Source organism: Salvelinus alpinus, chromosome 23 (assembly GCF_045679555.1).
Source record: "Salvelinus alpinus chromosome 23, SLU_Salpinus.1, whole genome shotgun sequence".
NCBI lineage: Eukaryota > Metazoa > Chordata > Actinopteri > Salmoniformes > Salmonidae > Salvelinus > Salvelinus alpinus.
Window position 1 is genome coordinate 34,914,465 of NC_092108.1, and position 24,478 is coordinate 34,938,942.

At 42.2% G+C, this 24,478-nt stretch overlaps 1 protein-coding gene across 7 annotated transcripts in view; it reads left to right on the top strand.

The window, feature by feature from the left end:
• LOC139550859 (CMP-N-acetylneuraminate-beta-1,4-galactoside alpha-2,3-sialyltransferase-like) overlaps positions 1-24,478 on the top strand; it is a 96,871-nt gene that overhangs the window by 47,545 nt on the left and 24,848 nt on the right. For 6 of the 7 annotated variants that reach the window (XM_071362075.1, XM_071362078.1, XM_071362074.1 and 3 more), the window contains 2 exons: positions 15,673-15,819; positions 23,592-23,738. In XM_071362075.1, coding sequence (XP_071218176.1) covers positions 15,673-15,819; positions 23,592-23,738 — 294 coding nt within the window. The remainder of the gene's footprint in view (positions 1-15,672; positions 15,820-23,591; positions 23,739-24,478) is intronic. The other variant, XM_071362080.1, reaches the window with a different exon arrangement.

The following is a 24,478-nucleotide window of genomic DNA, read 5'->3' on the forward strand; positions in this document are numbered from 1 at the left end:
ACATTGAGTCTATCAAGGGAAGCCTGGCCAAGAAGGCAGCAACAATCAATAAATTACAGAATTCAAACATACAACAATACAATTCAACAACATGATCCAGCCTAAAAAAAGCATTTATACTCCTTTGTAACATAGTCTCCCATCAAAATGTTTAATTAATTCAGTGGCACTAACATATCTAGATGTAGCATGGATTGTAGACTATTCCATGCCTCTGGTGCACAAGACGACAAGGCAGTCTTGAATAATACTGTAAATGTCCTGGGGACTTTAAATAGCAACCACCTAGCAGACCGGGTGTGATGACTGCTGGTGGTGAGAGACCAGACTACAGAGGTAAAGAGGGATTTTACCCTAAAGGGCTTTGTAGATGAACACAGAAATGTAGATTTCTGCACATTCAAAGTGAGGTCCAACCCACTGTTTGGTACAAGGTGCAATGGTGGGTGAGGGACTTGGCATTTGCAAAAAAGTCCAGACAGAGGAGGCTGCATGCATATACAAGAAGACACTGTAATCAATTACAGAGAGAAAAGTGGCCTGAACAAGCTTCTTTCTAGCGGGAAGCAAGCCTTATTACGGTAATAAAAACCCAATTTTAATTTAAGCTTTGTCGCAAAATTATCCATATGAACTTTAGAGGACAACTTGTCATCCAACCATATACCTAGGTATTTGTAGGATTACTCTTTATTCAATGGATAAGCCACCAGATTTGACAATGCTAGCCTTCTCTGGCTGAGTGCGAGCTCTGGTAAAGGTCATGAATGTTGTTATTTAATATCAGTTTGAGACCATAGAGGGAGGCCTGCACTGACTGAAAAGCAGTCTGGAGTTCTTCAACAACCTGAACCAGCGAAGGAGCACATGAATATATGACTCTATCATCTGCATATTGATGCAACTTTGCTGGTTGCATCCCATTTCCCAAATCCTTAACACAAATTTAGAGCAACACAGGAGCTAACATGGAACCCTGGTGCACACCTCTAATAATCTCAGGAAAGCTAGACTTGTGATTGTCAGCAGATACATGTTGTGTTCTGTCAGAAAGATAGTTTCTAAACCAATTTACTGCCCCTTCACTGAGACCAATGTTACTGAGTCTAGCAAGCAACAATTTATGGTCAACTGAATCAAATGCCTCTTGATAAATCAACAAACAGATTAGCACAATGTTGCTTTTTATCAAGGGCATTGATGTAATTTGCCACTACCATAGCTGCAGTTGTGGTGCTGTGCCCCGAACTAAAGCCAGACTAAATCCTGCTTAGTATGTTATTTTCAATTGCAATGTTTTTTAGTTAGGGATTCATAGACTTTGGCCAGAATAGGATTATAGTTATTAGCATCTGAGGGATCACCACCCTTTAGCAGTGGGAGGACATAAGCTGATTTTCTAAATGCTGGGTATGGAATTGGTCAAGAGACTCAAGTTGAAAATGTGAGCCACAGGTTCAGTAATAATACCAGTTCCTATCTTTAAGAGGTAGGAGTCCAGGTTGTCTGGACCTGCAGACTTTTGCTTTATAGACCTCAGCATAAGAAACAGGCTCAATGTTAAAATGGTTCACGTGAGGGCCTATATCATAGTTGACTGTAACAGAGCTTACATTAAAGGCCCTGGGCCCCACCATTATCAAAAAGGGAACCAGCAGATATACAGTGCTTGTTAAAAAAAACTATATCAGCTTTACCCTTCCCTTCAATAGAACACTTATGTAAATAAGGTATTTCTGGTTTTTATTTATAATACATTTGCAAAAACAATCTAAAAACCTGTTTTCACTTTGTCATTATGGGGTATTGTGTTTAGATTGATGAGGAAATTTTTAAAATGTAATTCATTTTAGAATAAGGCTGTAACGACTTGCTTCCATTTAGCCACCAGCATAAGTGATGTCGGGCACTGATGTTGGGCGATTAGGCCTGGCTCACAATCGGCGTTCTAATTCATCCCAAAGGTGTTCGATGGGGTTGAGGTGAGGGCTCTGTGCAGGCCAGTCAAGTTCTTCCACTCTGATCTCGACAAACCATTTCTGTATAGACCTTGCTTTGTGCATGGGGGCATTGTCATGCTGAAACAGGAAAGGGTATTCCCCAAACTCTTGCCACAAAGTTGGAAGCACAGAATCGTTGAATGACATTGTATGCTGTAGCGTTAAGATTTCCCTACACTGGAATTAAGGGCCCTAGCCCGAACCATTATTCCTCCTCCACCAAACTTTACAGTTGGCACCTATGCATTCGGGCAGGTAGCGTTCTCCTGACATCCGCCAAACCCAGATTCGCCCGTCAGACTGCCAGACTGTGAAGCGTGATTCATCACTCCAGAGAATGAGTTTCCACTGAGTTCAATGGTGGCAAGCTTTACACCACTCCAGCCGACACTTGGCATTGCGCATGGTGATCTTAGGCTTGTGTGCGGCTGCTCTGCCAAGGAATCCCATTTCGTGAAGCTGTCGACGAACAGTTATTGGGCTGAAATTGCTTCCAGAGGCAGTTTGGAACTCTGTAGAGTGTTGCAACCGAGGACAGACAATTTTTATGTGCTTCAGCACTCAGTGGTCCCGTTCTGTGAGTATTTGTCTTTCTCACGATCAGTGAGACATCTGTATAGATGTAGCATGCATACATAGTGCCTTCAGGTATTCACACCCCTTGACTTTTTCCACATTTACAGCCTGTTTAGTCTAAATTTAAAACCCATAGTGTCCGTGGAATTGTTTTTTGTATTTGTTAAATTAGTTTAAAATCTAAAATATCTTTAATCAAAAAGTATTGAACCCCTTTATGGCAAGCCCAAATACGTTTTGAAGTCAACATTTTCAGTTGCATGGACTCAGTGGTGTGCAGTAATATTGTTTAAAATGATTTTTGAATGACTACCTCATCTCTGTACCCCGCACATACAATTATCTGTAAGGTCCCTCAGTCGAGCAGTTAATTTCAAGCACAGATTCAACCACACAGACCAGGGAGGATTTCCAATGCCTCACAAAGGCCACCTAGTTTTGTATATGTACTGACATGTATGTGTAACTGATAGATGCATGCACATTGCATATTGTTTTTAAATGTATATTTCGTTGTGTTTGAACTCTAAGACTAGCTGTCGCCATTGGCGTTGGCTAATGGGGATCCGAATATAATCTAAACCTATTGGTAGATGGGTGAAAAAAGTAGACATTGAATATCCCTTTGAGCATGGTGAAGTTATTAATTACTCTTTGGATGGTGTATCAATACACCCAGTCAGTGTGAATACTTGAATGTAGTGAAGTCGTTTTTCAGGGTATCTGTACTTTACTTTACTATACTTGAATGTATTGAAGTCGTTTTTCAGGGTAACTTTTACTTCACTACATTCCTAAATAAACAAATACTTTTTACTCCATACGTTTTCCCTGACACCCATAAGTACCCATTTTGAAAGCTTTGCAGGACAGGAAAATGGTCCAATTCAAGAACTTATCACGAGAACACCCCTGGTCACCCCTACTGCCTCTGATGTGGCGGACTCACTAAACACACATGCTTCATTTGTAAGTGATGTCTGGTGTTGGAGTGTGCAACTGGCTATTTGTAAATAAAAATTTAAAAACAAGGAAATGGGGCCATCTGTTTTGCTTAATTTAAGAAATATTTTTATTTACTTTGATACTTAAGTATATTTAAAACCATTAAAAAAAACTTTTACTCAAGTAGCATTTTACTGTATGACTTGAGTAGTTTTCTATTAAGATATTTGTACTGTAAGACAATTGGGTACTTTTTCCACCACTGCACACAGTCACTACAAAGATACAGTACAGGCGTCCTCAGTTGCCGGAGAGGAAGGAAACCGCCGAGGGATTTCAGAGGCCAATAGTGACTTTACAGCAGTTTAGAGTTTAATGGCTGTGGTAGGAGAACACTGAGGATTGATCGATAACATTGTAGCCACCATACTAACTTAATTGACAGAGTGAATAGAAGTAAGCCTGTACAGAATAAAAATATTCCAAAACATGCATCCTGTTTGCAATAAGGCACTCAAGTAAAGCTGCAAAGAAAGGAACTTTATGTCCTCAATACAAATAGTTATGTTTGGGGAAAATCCAACACATCACTGAGTACCAATCTATTTTTAAGCATAGTGATGGCTGCATCATGTTTTCCTAGAGACACTGGGAGACAAATTCACCTTTCAGCAGGGCAATAACCTACACACTGAAGTTGCTTACCAAGATGACATTGAATGTTCCTGAGTGGCCTAGTTACAGTTTTGACCTAAATCAGCTTGAAAATGGCTGACAATGCTCAACTTGACAGAGCTTGAAGATTTATTTTTATAATGTGCAACTATTGTACAATCCAGGTGTGCAAAGCTCTGATTTACCCAGAAAGTCTCACATCTGTAATCGCTGCCAAAGGTGATTCTAACATGTATTGACTCAGGGGGTTGAATACTTATCTAATCAAGATTTATTGTTATTAAAAGCATATGTATTTTTTTTATACAAATGTTTAAAAAGTTAAGTATTTTTGTCAATTAAATACATTTTAATCCCACTTTGTAACAATTTTTTGGGGAAAAGGCACTATACAGAAACATTTACCTACCAGTAAACAAGGGTTAAGAACATTAGCCAAGCAGTATCTGTGTATATGCAAGAAGTCAAATCCAGATTATTTTAAACAAAGCAGAATCATTCATTTAGCCTGCTAACTTTTGATACACCTTCAGATGTAGGCTAGCTCTTAATTCCCTGGTTTTGACAGAAGACTGGGTTATTGAGAGTATCTTGATGGAGAGGCTTCTGAATATTATTTTGATAATTTGCTACACTACTCATTTAACTGCTTTGAGAACCATGCTGTAGGTCTGTTTGCTATAAGTAAACGGCTCCAGACTCTGCCAGTGGAACAAGGGTTGTCTAAAGACACCCTCTAAACCGCCCTGAGGCCACATAGTTCACGCAAGTCCTCCTTTGGGTCGGAATGCTGTTAAGTGTTCCCATTGTTTTCCCTGTTTGCCGTCATGGGAGTGCGAAGGCACGGGTTTCACACACCGGATAACCCCGGCATGACCGGGAGAAGAGAAACTCACGTGACCCGCAGAGAGGGCAGAGGTCGTAGTGCGTGTCAAGAAAAGCAAATTGGCAAATGCTTCAGATTTCTCCTTAACAAAGGGAGTAAGCATCGAAGTACCTCATAGAGTTTGGGTTGTTTTGGATTTTTGGTAACTGGAACCTTGGTCTGTCTGGCCAACCTGGTTTTCTCGAGGCGAGAGCCCTTCAAAAACCTTCTCCCCCCCCTTCATATTTCTTTCTCAAGTTCCTCCTCGTAAACTCGTAAACTCTGAGTTAAACATGTACACAGCGCTAATGACCTCCAGACAACCTTAATTGGGTTTGTTTGTAGCTTGGTGCTGCTATTTAGACCTTTAGTTACACTTAGTAGTACATTCCTGTGACCTGCTCTAGCCTGGTCCGTAAACAAGTCCTGACGACTACCCCTTCATTGATAGCAGATCGGAAGGAACCTGAATGGTGCAAGCAAAAAGGCCGAAGCTTTCCTAAGCCCATTGGAAGCCCAGCGCCTATTGCTTACAGGACACCTACAGTGTATCGGGTCCTTCCAGACCTTCAGAACATCTAAAGAGTAGCCTACTGGGAGGGGGTATGGGGTTATTTTTGCACAGGGAGTCAGTGTCCATCTCTCTGGTGTGCTCTTACCCTTTCCAACTTGGTCCAAGGTCTCGCCTGGCTGCTTGTGGCTGGGCGCAGGGTGAAGCGTGTTTTCTCCATCGTCTTTTCTCCATGATCATCTCCCCCTCTCATTTGGTCCCTCAAGCAATGGTTGTGAACTAGAACATGCACAGTGTAAAAATAGCTAATTTTACTTTAACAGCGTGGGTTCCGGAGGTTTATCTACCTCGGCTATACATAAACTGAAATGCAAACAGGAAGCCGTAGAGGCTAGACATCTCCAGGGCGTTTTATTGAGGCCGCCTCCTTCCCATTGAGGACCAGAGCTTAACTTGAGTGGCTTCTCTTCATCACTTAAATTGTACATCTATGGAGTGAATGCACCACAGGAGGTTGGTGGCCCCTTAATTGGGGAGAACGGGCTTGTGGTAATGACTTTAGTGGAATGCTATCAAATACATCAAACATGGTTTCCAGGTGTTTGCTGCCATTCCATTAGCTCCGTTCCGGGCATTATGAGCCGTTCTCCCCTCAGCAGCCTCCTCTCGAAATGCACAGTATGTTATATCATTGTGTTTATGTGTACGTGCACATTATGTACTTGCCTCCGAAGCGCCTGGGGCTACTATTAGTCGTCTAATGGTATTTCTATGTGCTTTAGAGATGATTTATTATCATATACACTACATGGCCAAAAGTATATCTCTCTGTGTGTTGTCTAGGTGACAGGCAGGAAGCTATATGGTGTGTGTGTGTAGGTAAGTGTTGCAACCGAGGGCCGAGTATTTTTACACGCTTCAGCACTCGGCGGCCCCGTTCTGTAAGCTTGTGTGGGCCAACCACTTCGCAGCTGAGCCGTTGTTGCTCCTAGACGCGTGGCTGAAATAGCAAAAACAACTCGCTTGAAGGCGTGTCCACATACTTTTGGCCACGTTGTTAGAGGGGTTTGTGTGGGCCGTAGAGGTTGAAAGTGTTATCGCTGCGATTACACATCGGTCAGGAATGTACAAACCTTTTGAGATAGTCTTCCATATACTTCAGGTGTTTAGATGCTTATGTTCCGCCGCAACTTTTTCCAGTGAGGGATTTAGAAATCTTCTTGGGGGTTTTGGATTTCGTGTTAGTGACATTCAGTCTTTTCAATATGACTGTCCTTGAGCACCACTTTCGTCAGACTGTTGGTTGCAAGAATTTTTCCCATTCAGATCAACCCACCCCCCCCATCTTGGTACACATCTCTATTCTTCCCCGACCTGGCATTGTCTTGCTTTAATCCTGCCCTTGGCTCTTGTGTAGGTTGATCTGTATTTTCCTATGACTTGGGAACAACTAGACAGAGCCACTTACCAGAGCCTCTGTTGTAGAGCACTCACATACAGTGGGGAGAACAAGTATTTGATACACTGACGATTTTGCAGGTTTTCCTACTTACAAAGCATGTAGAGGTCTGTAATTTTTATCATAGGTACACTTCAACTGTGAGAGAAGGAATCTAAAACAAAAATCCAGAAAATCACATTGTATGATTTTTAAGTAATTAATTTGCATTTTATTGCATGACATAAGTATTTGATACATCAGAAAAGCAGAACTGAATATTTGGTACAGAAACCTTAGTTTGCAATTACAGAGATCATACGTTTCCTGTAGTTCTTGACCAGGTTTGCACACACTGCAGCAGGGATTTTGGCCCACTCCTCCATACAGACCTTCTCCAGATCCTTCAGGTTTCGGGGCTGTCGCTGGGCAATACGGACTTTCGGCTCCCTCCAAAGATTTTCTATTGGGTTCAGGTCTGGAGACTGGCTAGGCCACTCCAGGACCTTGAGATGCTTCTTACGGAGCCACTCCTTAGTTGCCCTGGCTGTGTGTTTCGGGTCGTTGTCATGCTGGAAGACCCAGCCACGACCCATCTTCAATGCTCTTACTGAGGGAAGGAGGTTGTTGGCCAAGATCTCGCGATACATGGCCCCATCCATCCTCCCCTCAATACGGTGCAGTCGTCCTGTCCCCTTTGCAGAAAAGCATCCCCAAAGAATGATGTTTCCACCTCCATGCTTCACGGTTGGGATGGTGTTCTTGGGGTTGTACTCATCCTTCTATTCCTCCAAACACGGCGAGTGGAGTTTAGAGCAAAAAGCTCTATTTTTGTCTCATCAGACCACATGACCTTCTCCCATTCCTCCTCTGGATCATCCAGATGGTCATTGGCAAACTTCAGACGGGCCTGGACATGCGCTGGCTTGAGCAGGGGGACCTTGCGTGCGCTGCAGGATTTTAATCCATGACGGCGTAGTGTGTTACTAATGGTTTTCTTTGAGACTGTGGTCCCAGCTCTCTTCAGGTCATTGACCAGGTCCTGCCGTGTAGTTCTGGGCTGATGCCTCACATTCCTCATGATCATTGATGCCCCACGAGGTGAGATCTTGCATGGAGCCCCAGACCGAGGATGATTGACCGTCATCTTGAACTTCTTCCATTTTCTAATAATTGTGCCAACAGTTGTTGCCTTCTCACCAAGCTGCTTGCCTATTGTCCTGTAGCCCATCCCAGCCTTGTACAGGTCTACAATTTATCCCTGATGTCCTTACACAGCTCTCTGGTCTTGGCCATTGTGGAGAGGTTGGAGTCTGTTTGATTGAGTGTGTGGACAGGTGTCTTTTATACAGGTAACGAGTTCAAACAGGTGCAGTTAATACAGGTAATGAGTGGAGAACAGGAGGGCTTCTTAAAGAAAAACAAACAGGTCTGTGAGAGCCGGAATTCTTACTGGTTGGTAGGTGATCAAATACTTATGTCATGCAATAAAATGCAAATTAATTACTTAAAAATCATACAATGTGATTTTCTGGATTTTTGTTTTAGATTCCGTCTCTCACAGTTGAAGTGTACCTATGATAAAAATGACAGACCTCTACATGCTTTGTAAGTAGGAAAACCTGCAAAATCGGCAGTGTATCAAATACTTGTTCTCCCCACTGTAGGTTGATTAGCCAGACTGCCAGTGAATGTTTTTCAAGTATCAGACTATTTGTGGAAAGTCACAAACCGTATCCAGCCATTCCTTTGATGGTGATCAACAGAAATAGTTAGTCTCCAGAAAAAAAACACACCACTTGACATTTTGATATGATTTGTTAGGTCTACTCAACATACTTTCCCAGAAATGCTCCCATTTTATAAAATGATCTCCTCCTCCTCAATGGTGTTTACCATCCATACACATTCTGTTTTCCACAGACGCCTGTTTCTCATCATGGGAAAAAGTTTTTACCTTACCAAGTCTTACACCTGTTTTATGATTGTTGTTGAACAGTTAGGCAGTTAGAGCAGATGCCTTTTGGAAAGTCATTTCATATCATCTATTTGTTTTGTAACTCAGATTTGTTAAACCAAGCGGCCTTTGTTTTTTTTGAATGCCGTGTTGAGTGTTGAAGAGAAGATTTAGAGATTGAGTCAGAGGCTAGACTGAGGGAAGAGGCCAAGAAAGTTAGTGAAGGAAAGAGTGAGGTGAGAGAGAGCGAGAGAGGATGACTACCCTCTTGCTATGTGATGTTTATAGAGTGATTTAACATTGGGCTGGCACGCTGCGGGGCTAGTTTAGAGGGTCACCGGCAGGAGTGACATCCATTGACTGGTGCAGGAGGAGGGCGACTCGGCCAAGAAGCCTCACTCACCCGCTGGGTTATGGGTCGGCTCAGTTACACATCCCGCCGCGAGGGAAGAAAGCGTGGCGGTCATTAGCCTGACTCTCGCGTATCGCTTAAGGGCTCAACGATCAATCAGGTTCCCCTTTCTCTCCGCAAAGTTGAAATTCCCAAACTGGAATGCTGGTGGGAGTTCTGGCCTCGTGCCAACCAGAGAAGACAGCTGGGGAATGTGGAAGATTTTGAAATAACCAGAGGCTTGAATGGGAAAATCAGACCCTGGCACAAACACCACAATGAGGACATTTGTGTATGCCAGGGCTGTAGAATAGTAATGTGAGCATTGGTCTCACTGAGATGACAACATGTAGTATGGACTCATTCAACACTGTGTAGCATCTTAGATGGCCATGTAATACAATGATGTTCATGTCTTTCCGTTTTGTGGGTCGGTCCCTGGGTGACAACATATTTGCTTTCGTTTTCTGGTATGATGAAATTAAACACTGGATGTTCGGCTAGCAGGCCTGTTATAAGTCTCATTACTGTGTGACCGGTGACCCACCCATAGCTCCCATGTCTGGTTATTGAGTTAACCGGGGACCCACCCATAGGTCCCATGTCTGGTTGTTGAGTTAACCGGTGACCCACCCATAGGTCCCATGTCTGGTTATTGAGTCATTCCCCCTTTTCGACCTTTAATATATGACCAAGAGGCGACATCTGTGTTCTCTCATTGATGAGCCACTGTTAGGCGTTGAAATATGGTCACCCCGTAAGCCAACGTCAACGCTGGTGGAACTGAGGTAGTTTGGCCAGAGTTGAAGCCCTTGTCTGGATGAGAAATCTTGACCACAGTCTCATTCTCTTTCCCCGCTATGCAAACTATTGCCTCTCCAATTAAAGCCGATTATAACAGGTGCTGGCGTCAGGGCACACAGCCTTGTGCACGTACTTAAAGTAACTGTGCAGTGTTTCCAGATTTCTATCATATGACCTGCAGTGCATTCAGAAAGTATTCACACCCCTTGACTTTTTCCACGTGACCCGATTCAGGAAACTAGGCGTATGTCGCAAGTCATGACTTCACAGGAGAGCCGTTTGAACATCAAAAATGTTTTTATCAAAATGCGTTTTTTTGGCAGAAATGCCTTCTCAAACATGTGAACTTTCATGTGCCTTAATATCAAACTTGTAAGCCATCTGTAAATACGAATAAAATTGTTAAATTACGAGCCTAGTTGGTTTAGCCACAGAAAAAGTGAGCAACCTTCCCGCTAGCCATGATTGACTGAGATAATGAGTGGGCTGGACATGCCGAGGGATGAGTTTGGATTGGTCTGCCATATAGCTTGCGTCTGTCTATTGGAACTGGTCAGTATGTCTAGGTAATCGTGTTGAACGCTGCTTTTTTTTAAATGTATCGCATAGTAAAACTGCATAAACCTAATGTCAAGTTAAAGTGTACTGTTAGCTAGCTAATGTTAGCTGGCTGGCTCGCTAGCTAACAATGTGTATGCTCTCCACTTTCTTGATGACCGAGTTTTGAAATCAGTGTAATTTGAGTACGATAGCTAAGGAGATTTAGAAAACACCCGTCTGGATTATCTTCAAAAGGCACCCATGCATGGCATCAGACAGAAGACGCGTTCAACCATGATGTATACGGGTAAGATAGTCTAGCTAGCTACATTTTCAGATATTACACGTTTCTAATTTTGACAACGTGGTTTCTCTTCAAGTGTACTGTTAGCTAGCTAACGTTAGCTTGCTGTGCCGCTAGCTAAAGTTATGTGTATGATCTTATTCTTCGTATATCAGACACATTTGCTTGACTAGTTATAGCCAAATAACCTGGTTGGTTAGCTACCTGCAGATTCATGCAGGGTAGTAACGTCATGAGTTGTGATTATGGTCCATTGTTTAGCTAGCTACGTGTCTTAACAAAAGACTCCACTATGCAAGTATCCATTTCAATAGAATGTCACTGCAACAGTTGATAAGACGTACTAGCAGGTAAATTCGCTCTGGCTATCTACTCTGATTTCAGACCACTGGTAAGATAGTCTAGCTAGCTACATTTTCAGATATTCCGCGTTTCTAATTTTGACAAAGTGGTTTCTCTTCAAGTTAAAGTGTACTGTTAGCTAGCTAGCTAACATTAGCTGGCTGGCTGGCTGACATTATGTCATGCTTTAGGATTCATTGTTTACCTAGCTAGCTATCTAGCTACATTTCTTAACAAAAGACTTGTCTTAGTGTGCCAGAGAGCAGAATAACTGATGCATTTTTGAACGCTCAACGCCCGTTGAATATGTCCAGTGTCAGTAAACGTCGGCAACAAATCGTAATTCAATTGTTGCCAGCAGCACAGTTAGCCACCAACGCTCTGGATAACATGAAAACAGCTTAACCAGCTCTACTAAGGTGAGTAAAATGGTCAGAGTGGGGTGTTCTCTCATTGTGTTCTGGAAGTAGCTAGCCAATGTTAGCCAGTTAGCTTGGGTGCTTGGCTGTCGTTGTGAGGTCAGAGCTTTTGGATCAACCCTACTTATTGGCCAGAGCGTCCAGTCTGCTAGGGCGAGTAATGTTCAGGTAGCTGTTCTCTCGCTCTTTAACATCTGGAAGTAGCTGGCAAGTTAGTACAGAACTCTCGGATCAACCCTTAAATAGATGGGTGGGGCTAAGGCTTTTGAGGGTGTGATCTATGCTGAATGGGTGTAGACAAAGAGGGCTCTCCAATAGTAGTACCAAAACATTGAAAGACAGTTTTCTCAAAAGTGAGTTTACAAGTTGATCAACTTTCAAAGTAGAATTACTTTCCCATTGTTTCCCCAAATGCAGTGTATGATATACCATGTTGTAGCTGTGAGTCTCTACTTTTATCCAATGTAAAAAAACAGATTCAAATGTTGCTACATAAGACCGAATCCAGGTGGTGAGTCACATTTTGTTGTTACAAAGTGGGATTAAAATGGATTGAATTTTGTCAAATATCTACGCCAAGTACTCTGTCGAAGTTGAAGACAAATTCTAACATTTGTATAAAAAAATATATGAAAAATTAAACACTATCTTGATTAGATAAGTATTCAACCCCTGAGTCAATGCATGTTAGAATCACCTTTGGCAGCAGTTACAGCTGTAAGTCTTTCTTGGTAATTTTTTTATCCTGAAAAACTCCCCAGTCCTTACCAATTACAAGCATACCCATAACATGATGCAGCCACCACTATGCTTGAAAATATGGAGAGTGGTACTCCCTAATGTGTTGTATTGGATTTGCCCCAAACATAACATTTTGTATTCAGGACAAAAAGTGAATTGCCTTGCCACATTTTTTGCAGTATTACTTTAGTGCCTTGTTGCAAACAGGATGCATGTTTTGTAATATTTTTATTCTGTCTTCCTTTTCTTTCTGTCGATAAGGTTAGTATTGTGGAGTAACTACAATGTTGTTGATCCATCCTCAGTTTTCTCCAATCACAGCCATTAAACTCTGTAATTGTTTTAAAGTCACCATTGGCCTCATGTTGAAATCCCTGAGCGGTTTCCTTCCTCTCCGGCAACTGAGTTAGGAAGGACACCTGTATCTTTGTAGTGACTGGGTGAGCTGATACTCCATCCAAAGTGTAATGAATAACTTCACCATGCTCAAAGGGATATTCAATGTCTGCTTTTTTTATTTATTTGACCCATCTACCAATAGGTGCCCTTTGCGAGGCATTGGAAAACCTCCCTGGTCTTTGTGGTTGAATATGTGTTTGAAATTCACTGCTCGACGAACCTTACAGATAATTGTATGTGTGAGGCACAGAGATGAGGTAGTCATTCAAAACTCATGTTAAATACTATTGCACAGAGTCCATGCAACTTATTATGTGACTTGTTAAGCAAATGTTTTACTCCTGAACGTATTTATGCTTGCCATAATAGGGGTTAAATACTTATTGACTCAAGACATTTCAGCTTTTCATTTAAATTATTTGTAAAAACCTTACTTCCACTTTGAGAGTGTGTGTGTAGGCCAGTGACACAAAATCTTGATTTATTCAATTTAAAATGAAGGCTGTAACACAACGAAAAAGTCTAGGTGTGTGAATAATTTCTGAAGGCACTGTATAATTAATTAGTGATAGTTTTCCTTGTAAGTTTTTCACATTTTATTTCATTTTTTATTTAACTAGGCAAGTCAGTTAAGATCAAATTCTTATTTACAATGATGGCTTACCCCTGCCAAACCCTAACCTGGACGACACTGGTCCAATTGTGCGCCGCCCTATGGGACTCCCAATCATGGCCGGTTGTGATACAGCCTGGAATCAAACCAGGGTCTGTAGTGACGCCTCTAGCACTGAGATGCAGTGCCTTAGACCGCTGCGCCACTCGGGAGCACTTAACATAATTATGTTAAAAGGCTGCTTTTCTGTGTTGAAATGGGTTTGGGCGTATACTAGCCATTAAAAATATTCAGGCAAGTAGACTGCTGATTGGCCAGCCCATCCTCCTCTAGACCGTGGATTGGCCAGTTCATCCTCCTCAGGAGTATGACATCATTTTTTAAACCGCCAGTTTGAGATACACGTTTATGCTTTGACAGAAAATATGACTATAGGGTGAGTCAACAACATTTATTTGGGTATGAGTTAACAGAATATGAACTTTCACTTGACAGTTACTTAATCTAATAATCCAGATCAATTTAACCATAAACCTGTCACGAGAGAAGGGGGAACAGCCAGTTCCTTAAGGCTATAACACAACCCAACACAGCCACCGCCCTACACAAGCCATACACGTCTGCTCACCCTATAGTGTGTGTGTGTGTGTGTGTTCGTGCTCGCACATCCATATACGCGTATGTATGGTTGACTCAGGTTTAGCATGGCGTGTGAGTGAGTAGGACGGGATCATTCTGCAGCTTCCTGTTTTATCTGTTCAAACGGCCCATCTCCTGACTCACCGGCCCATGTCACAGCTCAGGGGAAATCACTTCCTGTCCCCCAGGGGCCCATTCAGAGACAGTTCTTTGGGTTCTGAGTGATAGAACTTCATTACATACAGAAATGTAGAAATAGGCTATATCTCTCATTTGATGCTATAGGTAGCTTTATTGGAACTGATCAGTGTTTATTGAAAAGCACTGCTGTTACCTGCTATTTGGATGTACTCTTCTCCAGCACTCTCTCTTAATACTTGTTTGTCTGACTCAGACATGACACTCTTGTCTCAGTGTGTGTGTGTACCGTCTATTTGAGTCGGCACCATGCTCTCCACAGTAAAACAAATGACTTACTGCTGCTACAGCTCTGCCAAACAGATCCCCTAACACAAGCAGCGTGTTGACAGTAGAGATGAGGTTTTCCTGCCACGGCTTGCGGAGGGCTCGGAGGCCCCTGGTTAAAAACATGCGGTTAGATTATTCCCCCCCTAATATCAAGGCGGCAGGGCGGGCGTCTGAATATTTGAACAGGTTTCCCATTTACATCTGCCGACCCCTTTGAATTGTGTGCAAGGTAGTCAGTCAGGCAAGCAGGCAGGCTAGTCAGTCAACCAGTGCTGTTTGTGGCAGAATGCTACTGTTAGTGTGTGTGTGTGTGTGTGTGGCGCATCACAGTAAAGGAATGATGCCTGAGGGATGTTTTCAGAGGACAAGAGCTAGCCGTAGCTACTTAGCTAACGTTATTAAATATTTTTGTGGATTTGGCAGATTTGGCAGATATTTGCGAAAAATGACTTCAGATTTTTATCTTTATATTCTGACTTTACATTCACATGTGTAACTCCAACTTTCATTGTCTTGAGTGAAGTATGCGCAAAAGTCTCTTTTTGGTATTCTGGAGCATATGAAGTCAGACAACAGGCCCAGTACGTGTCCTTAGATTTGGGAGTATTCTACCTCCGGTGTGGCGAGTCGGGTCTGGTCTCTGGTGATTGGAGTAGGAGGGACCAGGGGGGTGTGAGTGCTCCCGGAACCCCTGCTGAGGTCAGGGTGTGATTTGGCTCACTTCCTGTAACACTTCCTAGCTGATGAGGGGGCGCTGCTGTGGTCGTAATTATGGTCGATTGGCCATCCTCCATGTTACCCCCGAGGCACAGAGCCATTTTCTCAGTCCGTGTAGGGAGTGAGTTTGTAGGTGGGCCTCTGGGTGATGTGACCGTTTGTGTTCTATGTCAATGTTATAAAAGATCATCTCTTTGTGTTTGAAACTCTGGCTACCTCATACTAAGAAGTGCTCCTTTGACCCCCCCCCCACAAAAATTACAAATTGGATGTTTTTTTAAACTTTCAATGCCTTTCCTGAAACTCACCATCTCTCTTCACCTCTCAGCGGGGTACAGAGGGCTTCTGGAAGTCTGTGGCACACTACGTCCCCAGGGAGCCCACAGAGATGCGCATCCTCAACCCCTACTTCATCCAGGAGGCTGCCTTCCAGTTCATCGGCCTGCCGCTCAATAACGGCCTCATGGGCAAAGGGGTGAGTGACACTCAAACAGAAACCCGCTCCAGTTTAATGAAAATATTAAACTGGGAAGAATGTCCTGAAAAAAAACATGTATGGTGCTATGTTTGCGGAAAATGGCATGTCTTCAGTCACCTGGATTCAGGTGGATAAGATTCAGCTCGGTTTGCAGTCTGCATGCAAACACAAACACAGACATGCATTCACACATGCAGTACAAAGTGCATAGACTCTTACTCACTTTTTTTCTTAAGTTCAAGAATACAAACACAGGCACAACCTGACAGTCGCATTCCCACTTTCACTCTCTCACACATGCGACGAAACGGTACAACGACTCCACAGGCAGTCGGGAGCCGTTGACCGAGGACACGGTCATAACCAAAGTGTGTTTGACACACTTCAGGCCCCAAACAGTAGATTCGCTGTTCCTATGACAACCACCGTAACGCAGCACCTTGCCATGTCATCACAGGAAATTAAACCGTTAAAGGGATACGGCGAAATTCTGCCATTTTAAGCCCTTTTATTTACCCAGAGTCAGATGATGTGCAGTATGAAGGAAGTTAGTGGCCGTTTTGCGAGGCTAACTAGCGTTAGCTTAATGACTGCAACTCTACCGGTACGGTAGCATTATCCCGCAGTATGAATGACTAATTATAGATTGTCACGGAGCCACAAAGGAGTCGTTTAAGAGCGACAAGGCTCCAGTGCCACACGTGGCAGACCCCTGCTCTAGATTTTTTTTTTAAGGAACTGTTTACGGAGGGAAAATGAAGCGTTAGACGTATTACCTCCTTACGTCCTCCACATAGATTAATTTTGTTCTCATTTTGGTTTTGAGGGGGGCATCAGATGAGGCTGTAGATTCTGGACTGCCACAAGGTCTGCTGGTTTTTCTCTCCTTGGCACGTAACTAATCAATCAAATTAATTGATTGTCTTCACAAGGCCACTTACCTGGTTTACTGGGACCGTGGCTGGCTGATCAAAGGGATAGGTTAAAGTTCAGCAGATGCTGTCACCCTCCAGGATAGGAACTGTACAGGAAGACTAGCTTGAAAGGCTAAAGTTCCACAGAGGAGAGCAAGGGAGATGGGTTAGGCCGGGGGTAGGGAGGTGTGCTGCAAAAGGGGTTAGGGAGTTGGGAAGGGGTACAAGAAATGTACAGCCTTCTGCCCTGAACACCTGGTCTACAGGAACATGTGTAGAACATGTGGGGAGCACTGGTACCCCCTCAGTGTGTGTGGGTGGGGGGATGGGGCTGTCCCAAACAACAATACTGATCAAGGCAGGGTGCAGCCTGACACATCATTCCCCTAAAATGCCCACCTTTCTTGCCCCTGATTAGTACTTGTGTGTGTTTGCGGGCTCACACAGCAGGGGGGGACCCTAAGCTACACCTGCCCTAGGGCTCCAAATCAAGCTGATGACTTAGAGGGGGCCTCATCCCCTCCAATCGTCCTCCCCATGTACCCCCTAGGCTTTGAGGAAGTGAAGGTCTGCCCTCTCAAACTACTGTGACATTGGGGGGGGGCGGCACTTTAAGCAAATTGTTGATCACGTTCAGATCAGGACAAGTTAACAACTCTGGCCCAGAACAAAGCCATGAGCAACAGGGAGTGGGAAAGGAGGGTGGTGCCAGACCAGTCACAGACTAGGCGCAAGATAGCAGATTTAAAGGAAGATGGAGAATACAACGGTTCATATAGGCATTTTCAGTTTTGATTTGATTTCCCAATGCTTGCTTGTACTACCTACTGCTCTTAGTGGAAAGGGTGTTGGGTCATTGACGACAAACTCTCATCTCACCTTCTAATAACGCTTTTTTCCTACATTGCACCCCAACATAAGATACGACACACTATAAAAAAGTGACATGGCCACTAGTGAGGCTCGGGTCGACTCATAACCCGCAGTCCCCACGGTTATATCTGCTGGGCAGGTGGGATTAGGGTCATGAAATATTGTGTGGATAAAGGCCGTGTGGGTGGCGGCCGGGTTGAATAAAGAAAAAACGACATACATTTTTTTTATATTAAAATACAGTTAAAGTCGGAAGTTTACATACACATAGGTTGAAGTCATTAAAACTTGTTTTTCAACCACTCCACAAATTTCTTGTTAACAAACTATAGTTTTGGCAAGTCGGTTAGGACATCTACTTTGTGCATGACACAAGTAATTTTTCCAACAATTGTTTACAGACAGATTATTTCACTTATAATTCACTGTATCACAATTCCAGTGGGTTAGAAGTTTACATACACTAAGTTGACTGTGCCTTTAAACAGCTTGGAAAATTCCAGAAAAGGATGTCATGGCTACCAAACTCAATGCCTCTTTGCTTGATATCATAGGAAAATCAAAAGAAGAACCTCAGAAAAATAAATTGTAGACCTCCGCAAGTCTGTTTCATCCTTGGGGGCAATTTCTAAACGCCTGAAGGTACCATGTTCTTCTGTACAAACAATAGTACGCAAGTATAAACAGTCTGTTACCAACTCTTGTTACCAACTCTTGGTAAAATTTTGTAAAAAATTGTGTTTGACCAGATACAATGCTATTTTACAGACAATGCTATTTTAACAGACTTTCAGCACGCTTATAGGGGAAGGACATTCAACAAGCACAGCACTCACACAAATGACTGATGATTCGCTGAGAGAAATTGATAATAAAAAGATTGTGGGGGCTGTTAGACTTCAGTGCTATATTGTGGATAAAGAGTTACCTGTCTAACAGAACACAGAGGGTGTTCTTTAATGGAAGCCTCTACAACATAATCCAGGTAGAATCAGGAATTCCCCAGGGCAGCTGTCTAGGCTCCTTACTTTTTTCAATCTTTACTAACGACATTTGAGTAAAGCCAGTGTGTCTATGTATGTGGATGACTCAACACTACACATCAGCTACTACAGCAACTGAAATGACTGCAACGCTTAACAAAGAGCTGCAGTTAATTTCAGAATGGGTGGCAAGGAATAAGTTAGTCCTAAATATTTCAAAAACTAAAAGCATTGTATTTGGGACAAATGATTCAATAAACCCTAAACCTCAACTAAATCTTGTCATAAATAATGTGGAAATTGAGCAAGTTGAGGTGACTAAACTGCTTGGAGTAACCCTGGATTGTAAACTGTCACGGTCTAAACATACAACAGTAGCTAAGATGGGGAGAGATCTGTCCATAATAAAGTGCTTCTCTACCTTCTTAAAACTTCTTATGGCTGCATCCCGCTAACGGGATCGATATGACAACAGCCAATGAAAGTGCAGGGCGCCAAATTCAAACAACAGAAATCTCATAATTAAAATTCCTCAAACATACATGTGTCTTATATCATTTTAAAGGTAATCTTGTTGTTAATCCCACCAAAGTGTCCGATTTCAAATATGCTTTTCAACGAAAGCACTACAAACGATTTTGTTAGGTCACCACCAAACCACAATAAGCACAGCCATTTTTCCAGCGAAATATAGCAGTCACAAAAAGCAGAAATAGAGATAATATCACTTAAAATCACTTACCTTTGATGATCTTCGTCAGATGACACTCATAGCACTTCATGTTACACAATACATGCATGTTTTGTTTGATAAAGTTCATATTTATATAAAAAAAATCTGAGTTTACATTGGCGCGTATTCACTAGTTCTAAAAACATCAAGTGATTTTGCATAGCCGCATCGTTTCAACAGAAATACTCATCATAAATGTAGATGATAATACAAGTTATACACATGGAATTATAGATATACCTCTCCTTAATGCAACCGCTGTGTCAGATTTTTTTTTTTTATTACGGAAAAAGCAAACCATGCAATAATCTGAGACGGCGCTCAGAACAATAGCTAAATTAGCTGCCATGTTGGAGTCAACAGAAACCAGAAAATACATGATAAATGTTTCCTTACCTTTGATGAACTTCATCAGAATGCAGTCCTAGGAATCCCAGGTCCACAATAAATGCTTGGTTTGTTCGATAATGTCCGTTATTTATGTCCAATTAGCTACTTTGGTTAGCGCGTTTGGTAAACAATTCCAAAGTCACAAAGCGCGTCCACTATAACGTGACGAAATGTCCAAAAGTTCCGTAACAGTCAGTAGAAACATGTCAAACGATGTATTGAATCAATCTTAAGAATGTTGTTAACATACATCTTGAATAACGTTCCAACCGGAGAATTACATTGACTTCAGTTGAGAGATGGAACGGAGCTGCCTACCACGTGAACGCGCATGTTCAATATGTGGTCACCTCATGGCAGTGATTACTCATTCCTGTCTCCCTCGGCCCCCCTTCACATTAGAGTCATCAGCCAACGTTCTATTGACTGTTGACATCTAGTGGAAGCCGTAGGAAGTGAAAACTCATCCATATCTCGCTGTAATTTCATTGGGAGCTTGAATGAAAATCTAGCAGCCTCAGAAAAAATCCAAACAGGAAGTGGAACTTCTCAGGTTTTTGCCTGCCATATGAGTTCTGTTATACTCACAGACATAATTCAAACAGTTTTAGAAACTTAAGAGTGTTTTCTATCCAATACTAATAATAATATGCATATATTAGCAACTATTACTGAGGAGCAGGCCGTTTACTCTGGGCACCTCTGTGCACCTTTCATCCAAGCTACTCAATACTGCCCCTGCAGCCATAAGAAGTTAACCTTTTGTCAATAGGGGGAGCTGTTAGCATTATTTTTTTTTTTACATTTCCAAATTAAACTGCCTCGTACTCAATTCTTGATCGTACAATATGCATATTATTGTTATTATTGGATAGAAAACAGTCTATAGTTTCTATAGGAGTTGAAATTTTGTCTCTGAGTGGTACAGAACAATTTCTACAGCACTTTTCATGACAGGGTTCAGATTTCAGAAATTTTTACCTCTGATCTGGGGTCTGTTTATAAGGCCACAGTGAATGCTATGAAGAAACCGACACTACCTACGTCTTCCTCTGGGTGTCTGTACGTCATCACGTTTTCAATGAAGTCTATGGGACGTTCACAGCCATTATAAATGACAAAAATGTACAGAGACCCCTCTTTCTCAACGTGCGCCTCAAGCGTGAAGGCCATCGGACCTGCCTCGTTCCAAATCGTTTTCTAACCAGCAGTATTTCTCCGGTCATGTTTTCAGTCGTTATAGTTGTTAAAAACATCATAATGTAGTGAATTTTAACCGTTTTATATCAATTTATATCCGTTTAGTGCGATTTTGAGGAATTTCTTTGTCGTGCACTCTGAAAGTTTGGACACGCTTTAGGGTGTCGGTCGTTGGTGATGGACATTTCGAAGGACAGAGGACATCTATCGACCAAAAGACGTTTATAACATAGAAAGGATACATTGCCCAAGAATATGATGGAAGATCAGCTCAAAGTAAGCAATATTTAATATGATAAACCGTGTTTCTGTCGAAATATTTTAAACGCATACATCGCCATTTTGTTTGGTATAGCTTCACTTGGCCAACCCTGTATTGAAAAGTAAGGATAATTTTAAAAATGTAAATCAGCGGTTGCATTAAGAACTAATTTGTCTTTCGATTCCTGTCAACCCTGTATTTTTTAGTCAAGTATATGATTAGCTTTTAATTAAACTAGATCACTCTGATAGATGACGTCAGACATATTGAGGCTTGATTTCCTAGTATTTTCATTGTGTAACCACGGTTTTGTATGGCTAAATATGCACCTTTTCGAACAAACTGTATATGTATGTTGTAAAATGATGTTACAGGAGTGTCATCGGAAGAATTCTGAGAAGGTTAGTGAAAAAATTAATATCTTTTGGCGGTGGTTACGTTATAGCGCTCTTTGGCTGGAATCGATGCTCTGGTAACGTTGGAACATGTAGTATGCTAACTTATCGATTTATTGTGTTTTCGCTGAAAAACGCTTAGAAAATCTGAAATATGGTCTGAAATCACAAGAACTGGGTCTTTCCATTGCTATGCTTTGTCTATTTTTATGAAATGTTTTATGATGAGTAAATTGGTCATACACGTTGCTCTATCTAGTAATTCTAGTGGATTTGTGATGGTCGGTGCAATTGTAAACTGTGATTTCTACCTGAAATATGCACTTTTTTCTAACAAAAACTATCCTATACCATGAATATGTTATCAGACTGTCATCTGATGGTTTTTTTTATAGGTTATTGGCTATCAATATCTTAGTTGAGCCGAATTGGTGATAGCACCTGAAGGAGTAAGAAACTGATGGAGTTAGAATAGTGGTGTATTTTGCTAACGTGTTTAGCTAATAGATTTACATATTTTGTCTTCCCTGTAAAACATTTTAAAAATCTGAAATGGTGGCTTTATTCACAAGATCTGTATCTTTCATCTGGTGTCTTGGACTTGTGATTTAATGATATTTAGATGCTACTATCTACTTCTGAAGCTATGCTATCTATGCTAATCAGTGTGTGGGGGGTGGGGGGTGCTCCCGGATCCGGGTTTCTGAGGCAGTAAAAGTTAACAGCACTATCAATATGGCAGGTCCTACAGGTTCTAGTTTTGTCGCACCTGGACTACTGTTCAGTCGTGTGGTCTGGCGCTGCAAAGATTACAATTGGCTCAGAACAGGGCAGCACAGCTGTCCCTTGGATTTACACAGAGAGCAAACCGTTAATAATATTCATGTCAATCTCTCCTGGCTCAAAGTAGAGGAGAGATTGACTTCATCACTACTGTGAGTGCTATTAACATGTTGAAAGCACAGAGCTGTCTGTTTTTAAACGACTAGCACACAGCTCAGACACCCATGCATACCCCACAAGACATGCCACCGGAGGTCTCTTCACAGTCCCCAAGTCCAGAACAGACTATGGGAGGCGCACAGTACTACATAGACCCATGACTACATGGAACTCTATTCCACATAATCAGGTAACTGATGCAAGCAGTAGAATCAGATTTTTTTTTAAACAGATAAAAATACACCTTATGAAACAGCGGGGACTGTGAAGCAACACAAACATAGGCACTAAACACATGTACACATGGCTTTTGTGTTGTAGATATGTGGTAGTGGAGTACGGGCCTGAGGGCACTCACTTAGTGTGTTGTGAATTCTGTAATTAATGTATTGTAATGTTTTTAAAATTGTATAACTGCCTTAATTTTGCCGGACCCCAGGAAGAGTACTTGCTGCCTTGGCAGCAGCTTATTGGGATCCATAATAAATACAAAAACAATAAATATGCAACCAAGCCGAACTGAAATCCTATCAGAAACATGTTGGGTCGTTTTCACAGCTTTTGTATTTCCTTACAACCGGTCAAACTGATGTCAATTGGAAATTTGGCACTGAAAATGTTTCCCATTTTTCTTTTATTTTTCCCCGGTCCCTAAATGTCTTTGCTCCGCGAAAGAAGCAGGGATGACATTACTTTACCGATGTCAACTTGATTCATTCTATAATTTATGACATTCTGGTGAGCAAGGGTTTATTTAGTCTTCTAGGTTAATGTATACTGACAGAAGAGAAGCTGCATGTATTTAATTATAGACAAGTTGACTAACAAATGACAGACATTCTAAGCAGAAACATATGTAAATTAGGCAAAGAAAATCCTGCATCCCTTGTCATAAAATCATTCCGCCGTCTGACTATATTTACTATATTTGGGGGTCGCGTGCGGGCCTCAGATTTTCCCTTCATCACATAGTCAGGCGTTTGCAGATGGGTTATTAACGATTGCAGGCGGGTGCAGGTGAACAAACAGCTGACCCGTACACCACTAATGGCCACCTCTGTGCTTTTCCTTCTCCAGAACATTCCAACCCTGGGGACCGTCGCCATAACAATGGCGCTGCATAACTGTGATGAGGTGGTGGTGGCTGGCTTCGGTTATGACATGAACATGCCTCACGCACCCTTGCACTACTACGAAACGGTCAAGATGTCCGCCATCAAAGAGGTGCGTGTTTTTGTTGCATTCATATCAACTGGAAATGGGTGCATCTCAGTAGTCTTCGAGTGGCGTGTCCTCTCCTTGTCTACGCTAAGTCAATGTGAAAGAACTGGAAGAGTGAAAACGCATTGTCAGTGCACAAATCCACCGTATTGCTTTCCCCGATCCTGTGTTTTCAGGAGAGTGCAGATGAGAGAGCGGAGACTACATTGGCTCCCCGCTAGACCTGTTGACTGACGAAAGTGTTATTCCATTATCTGTGTCTTTTGATTGGCTCTCGTATCCCCCCCCTCCCTTTGAACTATGACCAAATAAATTACTCCAAGACGGGGCGTTTTAATCCTCCACTCCAGACTGCATCAGTGTTCTGTTTTTACAGATGTCACAGAGGGGAGCTGACGTAGGAACTATGAGCTCAGAATGATAACCTTTGTCTAAACTCCCGGTGAACTCCTGACATTTGCCATGTTGAGCAATGCAATCAATGGAAACATCATCTAGTAGGTCTATCGTCATTGGAACACAAAGACTACCGCTCCCTCATGTCCTTCCGCTGGTGGTAATGTGCTGAGGTCACCTCTGAGGGGGTGATGAGATGCAGTAGTATCCTTACTCACTGTCTGACGTGAACTAGTCCCCTCCTCCAGCCAGCGTTACCCACCGTAGATGCGAGATGGATCAATGTGTTTTTCAACTTTCTCTAGCTTAGTGTAAAGGGGTCGTACAGGAGTGAATGTAGAATAACA